This window comes from Zosterops lateralis (genome assembly GCF_965231275.1).
Source record: "Zosterops lateralis genome assembly, chromosome: 3".
In the NCBI taxonomy this organism is placed as follows: Eukaryota; Metazoa; Chordata; class Aves; order Passeriformes; family Zosteropidae; genus Zosterops; species Zosterops lateralis.
This window is the reverse complement of record NC_139764.1, coordinates 74,156,171-74,175,182: the sequence shown is the minus strand read 5'-3', so window position 1 is coordinate 74,175,182 and position 19,012 is coordinate 74,156,171. Positions and strand designations below refer to the sequence as shown.

Sequence of the window (19,012 nt, the reverse complement as noted above, 5' to 3'; positions counted from 1 at the left end):
TCCCTGGAGAAAAAGAATCCGCTAACTCTATCATCAGCTTGGGCAGGGCATTCAGCTGTTTTCCAGCATAAGAGATCAGGTGTTCTGATGTTTTCCCTTGTGTTCCCAGCAGATACATGAACCACAGCTTCCTCTGGTAGGAACTGTGCCATTCCCAACTGTCCTAATGCTCCAAAAGCTCACACTCTAGCAGATTGTGCTCACAGGGAGCAGGGAGAAGGCCACAGTTCCCTAAGTAAATCTGCCCATTGAGATCCCTCTTGAGTTGAGAGCATTTTTCCTTCGGGTGGTTTGGTAAAAGCTTTCTCCCTTGTCCAGGTATGGTTTGTACAGTCCTGTGTGTATAGCAAAGCTCCTGCAGATTTTTGTCTATGGGTGCAAAAAACCCATCTGACATCTTCAGTGCCACTTTGCCTATCTCAGACCAGGCTTATCTTTGTATTTGTCTAGCTAGGCTCATTAAGGTTATAGAGGTAGCAGTGACTGTGTAAACATGTTGCTGGTGGTGAACATAAGAAATAATGGTCTTACAGTAAAAAAATATGTCCACGATGGAAACTCTGTTTTTCCTAAAAGATAAGTGCTTTTTTTTTTTTTTTTTTTTTTTTTTTTTTTTTTTTTTTTTTTTTTTTTAATCTGCAGAAGGGAATGTAAAACAGGGTGCAGAGCTAGAAGCAGACATGACTATGCAGTCTTCACTGCTTATGGCTTTTTTGATTGCAGTGTGTAATAGAACTTGGAGATGGGCAACCTTCTCCACTCTCTCCCACTGCTTCTCACCCACAAACAGAATTTGTCTGTAAGTCTTATTTATTCTGGTTGTCTAATTAGTTTTTATTTTCTCTTTCAATCTAGATTTCTTTAATGTTTAAATCAAACATATCTTGTCAGTAAAGAAATGTTTCAATTAATTTGAGTTTGTTGTAAGGAAAAGATCTAAATTAGATGGATTTACTTCAGAGCTCTAGCTAACCTCAGGTCTTGTCACTCCTGCTTAAACTTCTAAGTCAATTATGAAAAGCTACATGTAGAAATTCCTTTTATACTTGAAGCACCTTAAAGCTAAACAGTAATACAGGCATCCCTGTCATACAAGAGTTTATGCTGGAATGGCATTAGCCAGGCTTTTAGAAGTTTTGATGCAATTTAAGTGTAGAAAAAGTCCCTAAGGGAGTTCAAACATTCACTTTTTAAAAAGTGATGGAATTAGTAATACCTGTGCCTTTTCTTGTAGTAAACTGATTGTAGGAAACTTCGGTTTTGGTATTGGAGATCATAGCTTTTTGCTTTTTTAAACATTCTTAGTTTCATGAGCCTGCAGCCCTTTGACACTTTTTCAAAAGTAAACTAAAAAAAATCTTGAAAAGTTGTAACACCTGAATGGAAGAACAGCTTGATTGGAATCATTAGCACTAAGATCAAGTAAACTGTCAGGAATTATTCACTATAATCTATTATAGTCAGCAGAAAGTGAAAGCAAATGTTCTACAGCTGTTTCTCCATAAAAAAGGGTGCAAAACTTGGTGATCTTGATTTCTAGTCTAAAATCTAGATGGAATGGGCTTTAACAAACATTTATTCTTTTAATTGCTTTCTTCTAAATCTGATGGTTTTGTCACACACACATTTTAGGCCAGGATCTTCCCTGCCCTTGCATCTTTGTCTTCCTTCTGTGTGCTTTCCCAGTCTGTTCTCCTGAGCATCCAGTCTTCTTGTCCAGCAATTAGAATCATTCCTTAATGACCTCTGGCTTCTCTTCCTGTGATTGCGCTGTAGAAAAATTCATGCTTTCTCATTTATTTTCCCAACTACTCATCTGATTTTAGTATTGTGTGCTATTCCACTGTTTCCGCTTCCCCTTTGCAAAAGAAGAAACACAGAAAATAACTGTAGCTGGTCTTCATCACCAGCTTCCTCCATGTTGTTTTTGTTTCCTCTTCCTACTTCTTTCCCACTTGACATCTCCCTCTTGGCCTCATCAAAATGTATTTCATCATTAGGATGAATGACACCCTGCCCAATCTGCTTGACGCTGTCAGAAATCTTGTGATGCTTGTTTCTCTTAGCAGAAAGGTATTTGCAAATGTCTTTGTTCTCTTACATTGCAGAGTGGAGGAATAGTCCAGAAACCAATTATGTGTCTAGTTCTGGGGACCTCAACACAAGGAATGGTGACTTGTTAGAAAGTCCAGGGAAGAATCACAAAGATGCTCAGAGGTCTGGAGCACCTTTCCTGCAGAGACAGGCTGAGACAATTGGGATTCAACCTGGAGAGCAACTTGGAGCCTGGCCTCACAGGGGCCTTAGAGTAAGGGGCCTTATGAAGAGAAGAGAGACTGACTTACACGGGCAGGGAATGATGAGACTAGGGGAATGGTTTATAGGGTTTAGGTTAGAGGCCAAGGAGCAATTCTTCATCCAGAGATCAGAGAGGTACTGGAGCAGGTTGCTCAGAGAAGCTGTAGATGCTGCATTCCTGAAAATGTTCAAGGCCAGGTTGAATGGGACTTGGAGCAACCTGGTCTAGTGGACCCTGCCCATGGGAGGGAAGTTTGGAACTACATAATCTTTAAGAGCTCTTCTAACCCAATCCATTATGTGATTCTTTGATTCTATACAGGGTAAAATTGATAGGGATTTTAATGATCTGTTACTCTATGACTTGAGTATTTTTTCAAAATAGAAACTGGAGTTCAGTAACCTGTTGCAGTGTTTTGATGTTTATAGAACTGCTGTGTAGTTGTACTTTTATGTACAGACCTGTTTTTTCCCCTCTGATTCCTGGCATTGAAAGCACCCCCTGGACACAGAGCAAGAATTTTACGTTATTCTAATTATACTGTAAGGAGAGAGGAACCCACTCTGAAATACTGTCCTGGAGGTACAAGTTATATTGAGGTATATCTCTGCCACCCTGTGGCTACTGAAGGCCATTCTTAGAAGGTACATATTTACTTAACTGCTGGTAGTCACAGCCTTTTACTTTTAACTTGAACGCTATTTTGCAGAGGGCTGTTGCAGGTCCCATAGAGATGTATAAACTCTCTGTGTTTTTATTGAAATATGTAAATACTTGCTCACTGGAAATGCCATGTAGGCACATAACTGATCACCTCAGTTATGCAAGACTATACACTATTGAGAATTCACACTTTTCTTAGTATTTTTATGTGGGTTTTTTTATGTCTCAGCAATAGATATGAAAAGTTCCTGTGGCCCAATTGCCAAGATTGTAGACTACAGTACTGTATATTCTTATCTGGTGTAAATAGTCTATATGCAGATTTCAAGTAGTCTCAAAAACATGTTTATGTTTTTTTGACTCTTAATACTCTGGAAAAGAATAATAGTTGTGTTCAATAAAAGCATCTTAATGGTTGTGAAAGTTAAAAATCCAAGGCCTATGAGGCCCTGGTGAATTTGACATCATTTCTGACCACACCTCACTATTGTTTGTCCTTTCCATGTTTGTTTATAGAGTTATCAGGAGAAATAATTATGATCTTTCTAGTTAAATTTCTGCTGCATTCTATTATAAAACATTCTGACCTGATTTAGAGAAGCCTTCCACATTTGTGGACCTATTAGAGCAGATGCAGAGGAGGCCACAGAGATGATCAGAAGGATGGATGGAGTACCTTTCCTGTGAAGACAAGCTGAGAGCTGGGGCTGTTCAGCAATGAGAAGACAAAGCTCCAGGGAGACCTTCTAGCAGCCTTCCAATACCTAAATGGGGCTTGTAAGACGGTGGGAGAGGAGCTTCTTACAAGAGTATGTAGTGACAGGACAAGGTACAAGGGGAAAAAGGTTTTAAACTGCAAGAGAGCAGGTTTAGTTCAGATGTTAGGAAGAAATTCTTTACTCAGAGAGTGGTGAAGCACTGGAATTGATTGCCCAGAGAAGTTCTTGTTGCCCCATGCCTGGAACTGTTCAGCGCCAGTTTGGATGGGTCTCTGAGCAAACTGGCCTAGTGAGTGGCATCCCTGTCCCTGGCAGGTGGTTGGGACTTAATGATTTTTAAGGGCTCTTCCAACTCAAACCATTCTATGATTTGCCAACAAACATGACAAGTTTTCAAAGAAAACAAAAAACACAAACAAACAAACAAACAAACAAACAAAAGTTTAGACTTGAAGAACAGAGTATTCTTGGTTTTTTTAAATCCAACGAAAATGCAAATGAAATTCCAAAATAATATGCAGTTGCAAACTACTGAAGTTGCCCTGCCTTTTATTTTGTTTTAATAAGGTCTACAGGAAAAATCTTGAAAGCATAGTTTTGCAAAGCAACAAAGATTTTGGTTTATGCTGGAAGCAGAATGCCTTAAAACTGGCCAGAGACATTTTGACTTGTCCCTTATAACAACCATGAACTCAATGTATGGATTAGATACTTCATTTTGAGAGTGCTTTGCATATTTGTTGCCTAACTTTCAGACAGATAAGAAAATAAGTTCATAGAAAAATAGAATAGTTTGGGTTGGAAGAGACCCTTGAAGTCGTCTAGTCCAGTCCCCTGCCATGATCAAGATCAAGTTGTAATGTTCTTCTCCCAAGCATGATAAATGAATCTGCTGTAAGTTATGTCCTGCTCCTTTTAACAGGTGAGTAATTAGTATATAGCTTCAATGACAGCAACAGTGAGTGCTCTGAAAAGCTAAGATGATAGTGCACAGAGGTGGTTGTTATACTACAGTTGTATAAAACTGTTGTCTTTTTTCAAAAGAAATATGTGAACCTGTGTGCACACATCCTGGAAGCAAACCTACTCTTCAACATCATCAAACTCGGTCTGTGTAGTTTCCAGTTGAGTTACATGATTGTCTATGGTTTTATCACTGGAATGCAACAACCTCTTTCTCAGGTGGTTGTTTAGGTAAAATATGTCTTATGTTACACAGATGACCATGAACCTGGCTTTTCATTTATCTGAATGCGTATTCATAAAAAATCTTCCAAATGCTGATATATTGAGATATATAGAAGACATAACACCACACAAAAGATATAAAGACGTTGTTCTACTCATACAGCCTTTAACCCTGTAGTTTCATTTTATATTTTTGTGTTTAGGATCTTAATTATTCTGTGAAGTCAGATGGTAATTTAGTAGTAATAGAAAATAAACCTCATTATTCTAATTTACTATACCTGATGGCCTGAAGATAGCAGTGACCTTTCCAGTCTCACAAGAAAATAGGTCGTAATTAATCAGGAATGTAACAGTTTGAATTTTTTGTGGTTTTATTTTATATTTATTTTGCTGAATTTTTTCTTGATGTGTTTTGACTGACTTCTGTTTTCCAAAAAAAATTCAAGTTTTCAATTCTTTTATTTTCTTAATATTGTAATTTACATTAAATCTAAGGGATTTCTTCAGTATTTTGAAAGCTTTTTCTTGAAAGTAACTGTATTAAGGCACTAAATTAGTTGAGCAAATTGTGTTTGAGCTGAGTGATGGTTTCACTGACAACATTGGGCAGTGGCAGAGTTTTTCTCACACTTGACATTCTTGAACATTTTTTATGGAATGAGAAAAATCTTTCAATTCTCAAAGATCTTAATGAAACAAGGACAAAGTGTTGTCTCCCAGGCATGTGGGAAAAGTGTGTTAATACTCTCAGAAGAGTGGGTTTGCAGCCAAACTTTAAATCTGTTTCCAAGTGTTTTCCTTTTGACAAATTAATTTGGCAGATATGTGATTTTTAAAAAAAGTAGAAGATAATGTCATTTATTTTCTGTAAATAGTAAACCCATAGTTCTGTTTCTGAAGAGACTCTTACTTTGAGAGAAGGTGAAGTACAGCTTGAAAGGATGATTTATTCTGACTTACTAAAACCACAGGCAAAAGCAGAAGCTCCTGTGAGTAAGGATCCAAGCTAGAACAGAAAATTGCCATGGGTAAATCTTAATGGTCTAGTTCTGTATCGTGACAGCCTCTGTCAGGATGTGCTCTGATGCCATTCTGGAATGAAATGAATATAATGTACTTCTGTTAGCTTTTAAATGTTATATTTTCTTTTTCAATAAAGGCCAAATTTAAACCAGATATTTGGAGCTGTCAAAGTGAAAATACCATTTTATTGCATACAAATGCTTTATCTTCTCGACTCAGCCAGTTGGTTCAAAATGTTACTTCTTTTCAAAAAAGAGCTTGTGTTCCCTTCAGTTTGTCCATGCATCTATCTTGAAGTGGTGTGGGTTTAGTGGAAGTGTTTTTCAATACTTAAAATACACTCCTTGGAAAAGGAGTGATTTGAGGGAAAGAAGATAACTAATTAAAGATAACTCCTTGAAAATGCAAAATATCTTTTAAATTATTTATATATTCAGTATTTTTAGTCTTTTTAACCAGTTCTTGAGCATGTGAATTTTAATAAATTTCTCTGTAAGCTAGTTTGGTACACAGCAAATTTAACGTAAACAATGTTGAGTTACTGTTTTCCAACATAACAACAGTCATAATTAAGAATGTTAATAGATATATCTAAATGAAATATTGCTATCTGAAAAGATGCATTATCTGTACTGAGAGAAATAAAAAACCCCCCACGTTTAATGTGAAGTTTTATGAATCAACAGCTTTTTTATGGTTACTGACAAGTGAAATGAAGTTTAGGAATGTAACTAAAAGCTACCTATGTGAAATGAGATTAAAATATGTACTTAAGTACTCAGGGTTTGGCTACGTGGTTTGAATGAGTTAAAATAATTATTTCAAATATATTTTTGATAAGTATTGTGTTAAGTAATATGGTAATAGATGAATGAGTGGCTTTCCCAATTCAAAGTAAAAATTTAAAGGAGAAATTAAAGGGCTTTTCGTACACTCCAGGACTTTAAAGGCAGAGCAGTACTTAACTAGTGCAGTGCCATTCTGTGAAGTTTCATGGTAAACAGAAGATCAGCAACTTTATTTGTGATGAACCAGGTGAAAGTTGCCTTAAGTGGTACCAGTGTAAAGGACTCCATAGTTCCCAAAGTCTCACTGCATCCTGGGTTGAGAGATGAGTAACAGAGATCTCCCCAGAGAAGCAAGCCAGTCTCCTGTCACTCTGTGAGTGGCTCTGAAGGAGCAGGGGCTGTTGTGAGGAGTGAAGCAGTGGCTATTTGAAGACATCCCCAGGGGTTCTTGGCTCTTCCACCTCCCTCCAAATGTGGATCATCACAAGAGCAGAGATTGCCTCTGGCTGCAGTGAAGATTTATGTATGTTGGCTGCCTGGATCTCAGTGAACGGTTTGTAAGATATTTAGCTCAAGTTTTGTGTTGCAAAATTTTCACACTTAAGCTATTTTCTTTATATGGGATAAAAGGCACCAAATGCTCTGTAATTTTCTACCCTCTCTTTTAAAGGAGTTCTGATCCTGACCATGTTTGCAAGAGAGCATGTCTTCTGTCTACAAAAGCATCTTTTAGTATCTCTTGAATATTGTGTTACGCTGAACCCTGTGAAGTGGCAGTTGCCTGTGTTTCACTTTGACAAATAAAAAAGTGAGAAAGATCAGTCTTGCCAAATATCTGAGAAGGGCAGAGTCTCACCTCTCCCACCACAGCACAGTGTGTTACCTAGAACCATGGAGGCAGTCAAGTGGGGTTTTTTTGACTCCTACATAGGTAACAGTACCCTTGCTTTCCCCTACACCTAGGCTGGGGCTCAGGGGATGGGAGTGGGACAGTTCAGTAACTCCTGCCTAAGAAGTAATTACCTCAGTAAAGGAGAAAGTACAAGCTTTTTGTCAAATGCTATTTTTGTATTAAGAACACATTTAAAATCAGGATTTTAAATTCATTTTTGATCTAACAAAAATAATGCTTACATCATGTTATGAAAATGAGTTCACACTGAAGTTGATTGTAACTCAGTTTTTATTTACTTAGAGCAAATGGGAAAATTATTGATGAAGCCACCAAGGTGGTAATTATTTTATATAAGCTTGGATTATGGAGAAAACCTGCATGTTTTCAGGCATCATTAATAGATTGTCATTTCCATTATGAATATACATTTTTTACTAGTTTTCAAGACAAAGGAAGCATAATTAGAGTGGAAAAAATGTTTCTTAGGCACCCAGTATAAAATATAGAGCCTGTTTATGCAACAGAGTAAGTTTTGTGATGATCTGGACTATGGTTTGGGCAACTCGGTAAAATCAGTTATGTGAACTAGAAAAAAAAAGCTTGTTACTTCAAGGGGGAGGACATAGTGAATTTTGGGAATCAAAAATGAAACTCATATTCATTCTCCCCTTAATCTAATCCATATTCTCATGGCATGTGTTTTCAAGAACTAATCAGAAATATGTTCTCACCTTCAGTTTGTTTTTAATGATACAAGAAAAACAAATAACCCCCCCCAAATAAACCCACCAAAAGAATGAGGAAAGGTGTAACTGAAATTCTTTCAATGCCTCTTATGAGTTCAGTGTAAACTATGAATGTGGTATTGGCTCCTCAAGATTATTTAAATGAATGAGCCTTTTTCTGGAAAAGGGTACATGCATTCTTCCAATAAATACTTTTGGGTTACTAAACTACTTGGTCTAATGTCTCCAAATCAGTGTTATATCCCATTTAAATAAAGGAAGAATTTTTGTTTTAGTAATACTTTTTTTTTTTTTTTTTTTTTTGTGTGTGTGTGTGTGTGTTTTTTGTTGTTGTTGTGTTTGTTTGTTTGCTTGCTTGTTTTGTTTTGGTAATCTTTGAACGAATAATTCCTGAACCTCACTGGTAATTTAGATTAAAGAAGCAGCATAGCCTAACAGTGTGGAATGGATGCGGCAGAGTGACACACTTCATCCCAAGATTTCCTGAGAGTGCAAAAAAACCTCCTGTTTACTTTGCTGTGTCATAAGACTGTGACAAAAATATATATGGAAAGACTGATGTTTTGCCAGGCAGACAGAGCAAACACTGTTTTGATGTATTAATTTGTAATAATCATTTGCATGGGCAGTGTGATTTCTTTTGAATTGTTTACCTTTGAAATCCTTAGATACACTGCATTTACATAGGAAACTACGGTTGAGGGTTTTTCTTTTTTCCTTTTAGGAATAGAACACCATTCCCTACCAAAATATTATGTTCTTCCAGTGCTAGCTGGATCATTACTAGTTTTATTCATTTGCAATTTTTAATTTTAGCCCTTTTCTAGGATGTGAAAAAACTAATGAAGCAGTAAGAAAATGAATTTTAGTTGTAAAATACAGCTAAATAATATAAAATACAACTAAATAATAACTAAATACAACTAATAGTATTGGGGATTAGTGTTCATCACAAAATCACAGAGTGAAATAATATATTATTTTTAAAAAATTATTTGGGCCAATTTTAGCAAATATCTCAAACCTAGAATGTAATGAGCATTTTCTGTCTGGCCTATATTCTTCCTGTAATTTCCAGCATTAAGGAGTATTTCACTATAACAGAAGGATTTAGGTGGATTTAAAGTTTTCCATTTAAACCAAAAGTCTTATCCTTAAGTTTATGAACTAATCGTCTAAACCTATTTGATTACCTAAAGTAGTTAAATAGAAAGACAATAGTTTGTCTTAAACATTCTAGTGCAAAGAGTTTCCTTAGGTACCAATCACAGTTTATATAATGGAGATGTATCCAGCTGTCTGAAATAGAAATAAATTCTTGGTGCAAATGATTTTAGAACTGCTCTGGCACAGCATATCTATGCAAAAGGTGGAAGTGCCTCCTTAATTTTTTTTTTTCAGTAAGGATAAATAATGCTTTCAAATTTCTGATTATTAAAAATATTGAGCTGCCTTAATTCTATGTGGCTAAATAAAATCAGTGCAGTATTGATGAAATGATTCACACACTCTACTCTTGTGTACATGTAAGTGAGGCATGCAGTGCTGGAGCTTTGGAAGAGAAAGGAGGAGTGCCATAGTTCAAGGAAGATTGATTTGTTAGGGTAAAAACACTGAATGCAGTGTGGGACTGTTTGACTATTTTGTTAATTCTTTGATGCATACACCTTAATTTTTGGTGCCAGCAGGTCTTTGTCCTTCCTCTGTTTGTTCTCACTGCTATTTGTGGTTTGAGGTTTTTTTCTGAGTGTGAGCCAGAGAGTTTGGACCTCTTGAAGTTCAGAGAAAGGTTGAATTTGTTGCCTACCAGTCTCTGGATGGTGTAGGATTTCCTCAGGGCAGACGTCAGTGTTGACGTATGGGTGTATACCAGAGCAGGTACATTGATCAGAAATGTGTTTGCTTCCTTAGTTGACAGCATCAGCTTAGTATGCTATGTTTTTCTGTCTCTTGAAGGATAAGGTGAATTGTCATAGTAGAACTAGAATGGTGATCACTGATGATGAGAATGAAATGTTCTGAAGCCACCACTGGAAAGCACTGCGTACCCATTTGCTTAGTATCCCATTGAATCGTCATCATGGGTTCTCTATGACCTCACCCATCTCCTCAGAATTGCAGTCTTTTTGGAAAAGGGAGAAAAATATGGAAATCTTTTTATTCTTCAGATTTTGTTGAATTGTATTACTTCAATGTTACTGAGTTACATTAAACAGTCCACACATGGTTTAAATAAGCAGTCAAAGTAGTGTACTTTTATGACTATTCTGTTAAAACCCATTTTTTCCTTCATAATTCTTATATGAAGTTGAAATGTCTTGTCTGCTGTGCTGGCTGCTACACCAGTTAAAAATTTGCTGTACAACCCTGTTTTCAATAACTTAGATCTTTGGACACTTCAGCTGTTCTGTGTTTCTTCATATGGTCTCTTTAGTATTTTGCCTTTTAAAAAGAGAGCTGTTGTGTTTATAAAAAAGATTGTACTATACTGTTTATATTTGGCAGAATGAGCATTTAGGTTGGAGAAGACCCTTAGGATCATTGAGCACAAAAACTGTGTGCTATTCTGGGAAGTAAGCAAACATTAATACATGCCTTTGGCTTACTCTTTATGTTGAAGGATTTTTGGTACAGTTACTTCCCTCCTCACTTTCCCTTCCCTCCTCTTCACCTTTTTTGAAATTATATGTGTTCCTGCATTTGTGGAAAGCATTCCTCAAGGGCAGTAGGGGCAGGACATTCAGATGGAAGGGTGTGAATCTCTAAAAAAGACTAGAAAAAAGGCCACTTTCAGACTGTACTCAAATCTAGACAGTGAAAATTGCATTAGAATTGCACATCCTGAAAGTATTGATCTTTAAGGCTGAGGCTGTGTATACTTTGAATTTTAATGTTTCTCTCCATTCTCTTTTTCTAGCTGGAACACTTGCAGCTTTCCCTAGAGGATTATAAGTTTTGATATTCAGAAGACTGAAGGATGCCATCTGAGAGGTGCCTGAGGTATAGTACTTGGTAGTGTGTAGGAAGTTATTAACGTTTAGGAAGATGTTTACCAATGATTCAGTTAAGAAAGTAGAAAAAAAAGTAAAACTCATAGTTTTGTTCATTAGGTAGGAATTCACATTATTAAATATGTAGCCATATTGTAGTCCACAAAATATTACCTTGTTGTTACTTCTTATCTCAGGCAAGGAAGACTGTGCCTGGGATTGATTGGAGGCCCACAGTCTCTTCATACATTATCTTATTTATGCCTGACTCTATACTTGGAATTTTTGATTATGGAAGCAACTGGCATTTTACATTTTTACATCTGAAATGGTGGCTGGTGATAATTTCTGATCTGTGTAGTGTTCCACTGTTCAGGACATATTATTTTCTAGTTATGTGAAATGTCTTCCAAGAATCTCTCCAAATTATCTTTCTGCCTTCCCTCTCTCTTTTTCCCAGTGTAGCCTTTCTCATTTGTTTGTTCCACCCATTGTTGCAACAGAGAATTTGTAATTTATAATTTAATTACTTTCTGGGAGCAGAAAACGGTTCTTTTAAACAGAACACTCTGCAGAATTTATTAACTGAATTTGTTTTCTGCAGAACTTTGCAGTAGTGTGATATGCTGGAGGTTCTGTTTTACAGAGTACTTAACACTCTGATCTGGGAGCTCAGAAAACTTGCTGATATGACTGGAACATCTAATCATTCCAGTTCTGTTCCCCCTTCCCTGCCATGCTTCTACAGTAGAAAAGAATCAGAACTTGCTTGCTTTTATAGCTATTGAATTTATCAACTGACAATATCACTACAAATAATCAGTCGTGTTATGTTTAATTATTCTATGTATTTTCATTCATGTTATTAGCACAAGGATTACAGGCAATTGATTTTTTCACTTTCGTCACTGAATTGAAAAATGGGCTACGATAGAACTCAGTTTAATATCCCAGATATATTCCCTATTGAATGAAATAGTCCTCTGGATGATGGTGAAAAAAAACCAAGAGGAATGAAGGTCTTGATTTACAGCACTGGGAGAGAGGCTAATAAAAACAGAAGTAAAGAGAAACTATCTCAGGGTATTGTTAATGTATTATACTTGCACTAGTTTCAGTCACTTTGCTGTAGAAATTACAGAGGAGAAATAAGAATCCTCGTGTTTTAGCAAGTTAGATTTCTTGATAACTGTCATTTAGAATATGAGATGGATTCCACAAACAGAACAGCTGAAGAAAAAAAGAATAATTTGAATGAGTCCTTTTGAAATGTATTTAGGGCAGGTTCATATGTGAAACCTGAACTGTCAGAGAGGCAGTAAAATTCAGATACACACTATTCCTGTGTTATTCCTCTTTGACCAGCCTTCTTCTAGAAGTGATGTTTTAGTTGTTGTCTTTCTAAAAGAGCAGGTTAGATTAGAACAATCTGCAAGGCAGGTCTGCAGTAGTTTACAAGTGCCCGAGGTGCAGGAGTAGGATGGGCAGAGAAAGGAGAGTAGAGCAGCCACACAGCTGCTGCATAGTACATATATGCAGTGAATTACATGATTGTGCTGGAAAGATGATGGGTTATTTACTCCTTTAAAAAACCCCAAACTTTACTTTGATTTATGCTGAGATGACTGTCTGTAAATTCACCTTCTCTAAATACATATATGGATTCTCTGGCAATATAAATTGGTAGTCTCACAGAATTCAAATCAATTGCATTGTTTTGTACCAAAGAAGATTTGCTGATATGTTTTGATTTGTTCCCATTTGCACCAACAGTTATCTTGTTTCTTCCTTTTGCTACAGAAGAAGGAAGCTGCAATCAGACAGTCCTAGACTGGATTATATGCAAATCTTATATTCATACATGGAAATATTCAGAGGTAGAGAAGGCCTTGGCATTTTAAAATCGAGCAAACATCCTCTCCCTTCCCCCAACACAAAACAGACAATCAAAAAAACACCACAACACTTCATAAATATGCATAGCCTGAAGTGGTCTGAAAACATTCAGTAACTCAGCATTAGAGTTAAACAGGCCACCTGAGACCATGAGGCATCATTGTTTTTAGCAGAACTCCTTGCATATGTACATATACCCTCCCTTTCACCACTGCTTCAGTCTGAACCACTTAAAGTTTTCTGGTGGTTCATTGACCTAAGCCCTCTATTGTTCTCATTTAATCCTAAAATAATTCTGAATTAATCCTGTGAGTTTGGCTGACTTCTGGTACAGGAAATGAAAGCATTGAGGTTTTTAAATTTGAGTATATAATCAGTTTTCATAATGCTTTGTTGTATTGAGCTTTTCTTCTGCTGTCTATGCTGTGTAAAGATTTTTGCCTGACAGGGTTCATGACTTTTTTGCTTTCCGAGAATTATCAAACTATCTTGTCTTAGAAAAAGTTGTTCTGTATTTCTGACAGAATGCACTTGTTTTATACATTTTTTTTTTGACAGAATCTTTCCCCTCTCCCCTCTCAGTGTTCAGGAAATGCTGACAGGTCAGAGGCTCTGTCAGTCTAGTTCCCACAACGATGCTGTCCTGGCAGCTCTGAACCAACAAAGAAGTGATGGCATACTTTGTGATATTACCCTTATTGCGGAAGAGCAGAAATTCCACGCACACAAAGCAGTCCTGGCAGCCTGCAGTGACTACTTCCGAGTAAGTCCCAAAATTTTTATATAATATTATTAAAAATTATCATTGGGGAGGATGGAGATGATTGTAGGTATCATATTGAACAAGATTTAAATTTGTGCCTTTGGAAAATACAGTACACTCAGTAGAGCATACAACTTTAAATATCCATAGGAAGAAACATTAAGAACATAATTCAGATTTTTTTTCAATAATTATTTATGTTAAATCTTCCCCTCCCTCTGCCCCCAACAGAGATAGGCAGTGCACATTTTTCTATGAATTTAACGCCACAGTAAAGTGAGGAAGTGGAAGATACTTTACTATGTAAAATTTTTTGTAGAACATATGAGAGCTGTGATTAGAGGATGGTGAAGAGACTGAGGGAAGATCTCACTGTGGTCTTCAACATCCCCACTGGGAGAAGCAAAAGGGCAGGCACTCGTGCCCTCTCTGGTGACCAGTGATGGAATACAAGGAAACAGCATGAAATTGAGTCAGGGCAGGTTTAGGTTGGATATCAGGAGAAGTTTTTCACCTAGAGGATGGTTGGCCACTGGAACAGGCTCCTCAGGGAAGTGATCACAGCACCAAACCTGACAGAGTTCAAGAAGCATTTGGACAGTGCCCTTGGGCATGTGGTGTGACTCTTAGGGTATCCTGTGCAGGGCCAGGAGTTGGACCTGATGATCCTGATGTTTCCCTTCCAAGTCAGCGTGTTCTATGGTTCTATGATTAGAGTATGGAAGTATGGAAAGAGAGAGTTTAAATTTAATCTTTCCTGTGAGGCTGGTGAGGCACTGGAGCAGATTGCCCTGACTTGTGGCTGCCCCATCCCTGTTCAAGGCCAGGCTGGATGGGGCTCTGAGCAACCTGGTCTAGTGGGAGGTGTCCATGGCAGTGGGTTTGAAACTAGGTAATATATAAGATCCCTTTTAACCCAAGCCATTCTATGATACCATGATAAATGCAATTTAGTTCAATTTGAGAGCAGATTTTTGTCATATGTAACTAGTTGCTCTCAAAGAGGAAGCCATAGTCATTTTTTAAATGTGATAAAACTTATTCTGAGAAACAAGTGTTTCTAAGATGTAAAATAAAATATTCCCTGGGAAATCTGATTCAGACAATTCTAGTCTAATTCCAGTCTAAAATTGGAGTAACTGAAAAATTGTGTTTGCCCATAGAAAAAGTATTCTTCATATGAAGCAGTTCTACTAACCTTTATTACAATGTGCCCACTCAAAATGTTGGACCATCTATAGCTCTGTAGTTGACTGGTATTTTTAAGTGTGAGTCATTCTGTTGTTAATCAGAGACTAAAGCTGAAATTAATTTAAAGGTCTATTTTCTCTAACAAAGTAAATTTATTAAATATTTTGACTACACAGTAATTGTAGTGTTTTGAACTTCTTTATGGGAATCCTTTTGTCTTGTTACAATAGTGTATGACAACTTCTCTATCTCTCTGATTACTTGAGAAGAGTTTTTATCTTCCTGTCAATTCTCTCTCACTTTTGGTTAGAATTTAGACATAATTTATTCTGTGTATTTAAGAAATGTTATTAACCTTGATGTGACTTTTGCTGTGATGGTGTTGAGCCAATTAATTGCATATTTTTTGAGCTTATCTGCACGCTTATGGGTTCTGCTACAGCATAGTTTGTACTGCCATGGTTGCTGATGTTGCTTTGTCATGGTGCCCAGGCCCTGCTGTAACAAGGATTGCTTTGCATTTTTATTTCCTTTCACCCCAGTGCACAGAGAAGGGTTCTGGATCTTTCTACCTGTAGCGATTGATATGTATTCTTGCCAGTGATAGATATAGTGCCTGTTGTTCTGGTTGGGTTGAAATATTTTCGTAAGGGTGCCGTATCATCCACACTTGTGACATTCTTTCCAGAGCTCATTGTACCCTGTGCATAGAAACATCATGGAGTGGGCAACTATGCCCAGCATTCCAGCAGTGTGGTAGGAACAGCTTCTACTTTGGTCACTTATTGATTGATGTTGAGATTTGAGGCACTGTGATTTATCCTGTTATTTCCAGTTGAGTTACTTGGTATTGACTGGACAGTTATTGCAAATTAAAATGTTAATGCCCTTTATAGCTACGTAAATATTTTCTATTTAAAAAGCGTTGAGAGAATGCTTTATGCAGCATTGAGTAATTTGGTCTGCCTCTAAACTCTTACGGTTTGGTAGGAAGTATTCTTCAGACTTTAGGTATCAGCTATAAATATGGAACCTGTGCTTTCTGAAATCAGGCAAACAGGTTTTTTATTAATAGACAAAGAGATTTTTAGAATAATGTGAAGTAAGATCTATATTCTGGAGGAAGATGGCAAGAAAGTTACACTATGTTCTTGATTTTAATAATTTAGAAAAAGCAAGAGTCGATTAAAAAGTAATAATATTTTGTATTTAACGTGAGATTATTGATTTTTTAATATCTAGGGGGATTTTACTTAATTTGAACTACTTGAGTATCCTTTTTCTAAGACTTAGGAGAATGAATCAAACCTAATTTTAGAGTTGGTGAAAAGAAAGAGGCATTTCCAGAGGATGATAAAGGAGAATAGCAGATGACATGAGTGATGGATGCCTGAAAGAGATCTGTGAACCCCTGGGAAATCTGTGCTGGAGCCAGATCCTGGCAGGGACCTGCAGACCCTGCAGGTGGAGAGAGAAGCCCATGCTGGAGGCAGGTTTCTTGGTAAGACTTGTGACCCTGTGGGGAACCCAGTGTAGAGCAGCCTGTCCTTCAAAGACTGCACCCCATGGAAGAGTGACCCACACTGCAGCAGTTTGTGGAGAACTGTTGTCTGTGAGATGGACTAACATTGTAGAAGTTCATGGGGAACTGTCTCCCCTTGGAGGGACCCCATGGTGCAGCAGGGGAAGGACTCCCCTCCCTGAGCTGTGGGAGGAACTGCAGGTGACAAACTGACCATTGCCCCTGTTTCCTGTCTCCATGCACTGCTGGGAGAGGAGGGAGAGCTGAGAAAGAAGAAGAGGCGCAGGAAAGTTGTTTTTAAGATTTATTTTACTTCTGACTACCCTGTTCTGATTTTGTTAGTAACAAATCCTGTTAATATCCCAAATTTGAGTCCATTTTGCCCATGAGGGTATTTGCTGAGTGATCTCTCCTGTTCCTTATCTCAACTCATGAACTATTCATTATATTTCCTCTCACCTGTCATTTTGTGGAGGGGACTGAGAAAGCAGCTTTGGTGAGTGACTGGCATCCAGCCAGCATCAGTCTACTACAGTCTTTCTTCCAGGTCTCCAAAAATATGTTCAGTTCTATGCAGGGCTTTATCAGAACGAATAGGTTTTTTCCCCTTTTTTGCCACTATTCTAGAACAGCTTCTACAAGAGACTGGATGTTTGCTTTCCATGGAGGGTTTGTATAGTCTGCAGTTCTGTTTTGTGTCCACTTTGATTCAGGCAGATCTGCTTCTTAAATAGTAGTGTTTTCTTGAGCAGCATATTTCCTTGGAAATTGATACTTATGTCATTTTTTTACTGGAAAGAAAAGTTTGTTAAAGCTTTAGAAGGACAACTAAATGTGTGTAATTTTACAGACTGGGGCAATTGGAGCCTCTTATGTGAGGAAGAGTGGATAGAGAAGGCCAGAAGTTCCCTTATCAAATTTTCTTTGAGATTATAGTCTAGAGTAAAATCTTTTGCTTTCCTAAGACAAGCTGGAGACCTGACCCTCAGCAAAATACTTAAAGGCCAGCCTTCTGGGGTTAACAACAAGCCTTCCATTCTTCCTGTTGGTATAGTTAATCTCACAGTTCCAGATGTGCAGAAACATTGAAGTTTAAATTCTAAGCATAACTTCTGGTTTGGAAGTTTGTTACATTTGTACACCAAAGTTTTGTGGATTTTCTCTTTATGAAAAAAATTCCCTTAGGGAATTGGAGACAAAGACTCTGTATACAGAGTTAAACTGCAAGATTAGATGCTTGAAAATTAGAAGTTTTTATTTGTTTTCTGCTCCTGAAGTACCTCTTCTTTCAAAATGTCCTAAGGAATATAGTAGTTATCTCTATACTCTAAAAGACTACTATAAAGAATAGTAAACATCTGTATTTTTGTGCATTCTTTTTAAAACAACAAACAGCATTTTAGGCAAACTTTTCCATATTGCTGTGATTTGCCATTTGTCTCAATCTCTTGCACTGAGGCAAGGCAGTTGACTTACTATGTGTAACTGTGATAGCTCTAGCAAGCTAAGTCATTTCCAATTAAAAGATTCTTCTGCTTTTTTCCCCTCTGGGAGCAAAATGAAATGTTACTGCATGACTTCATTAGTAGGCATTTACAGTGTTGGCAGGTGATTATATAACCTCAAGATTTTCTTGTACAAAACACATTGGTTTTCCAGTCAGAAAAAAACTCTTCTTCTTCCCTGCTTTTCATTTGAGTGGGTTTATAGTTGCAGGACTTTGATCTTTCTCAAAAAGAGAATTTAGATGAACAATTATATCAATTATCTGGAATAGATTTTAAAATGTCAATAACATTCTAATTCTTTTTTCCACAAGGAACATGCTCAATTCTTAGAAGACTACTTCTTATCTGAAATTAACTAGTAGATAATAATTTTGCACACAGACTTTGTACTACTAACTGTCACAGCTGATTCTTAAGCAAATTCCTCTCAGGGGTTTTCTGTGCTTTCTTTCCTGCCCATTGTCAGATAGTTTCCTCCTTTGTCCACAACATTGCTGATTGTTAATATTTTACAGTATATTGCATTGTTTCATGATAAGGTTAGGGAATTAATTTTTATAAACCAATCCCTGAGGATTGAAAGGGATTGAGAGCAAATATCTTTCAAAGAAGTTGTTTTGTATTAATCATAAAGAGGAAAAGGCTCTCCCTGATGTGTCTTAGAGATAGATCTAAAGACCTAGTTCTGACAAATCAGTTATCTGCTGCAGTATAATGTTATTTTGCAGTATAATGTGATTTTGTCATTTATTATTTTACCATTGGTATGTGTCTACTAGAAAAACAACACCTTCCTTTCTATTGTACCCTGAAAGTGA

The 19,012-nt window shown here is 37.0% G+C and overlaps 1 protein-coding gene across 3 annotated transcripts in view; it reads left to right on the top strand.

Annotated features, from left to right (window-relative positions):
- Positions 1–19,012, top strand: part of KLHL32 (kelch like family member 32) — a 120,393-nt gene that overhangs the window by 14,124 nt on the left and 87,257 nt on the right. For all 3 annotated transcript variants that reach the window (XR_014589696.1, XR_014589697.1, XM_083858120.1), the window contains exons 2-3: positions 11,242–11,324; positions 13,793–13,973. Coding sequence is in view for 1 of the 3 variants with exons in the window: in XM_083858120.1 (XP_083714246.1) it covers positions 11,302–11,324; positions 13,793–13,973 (204 nt within the window). In the remaining 2 variants the exon portion in view is untranslated. The remainder of the gene's footprint in view (positions 1–11,241; positions 11,325–13,792; positions 13,974–19,012) is intronic.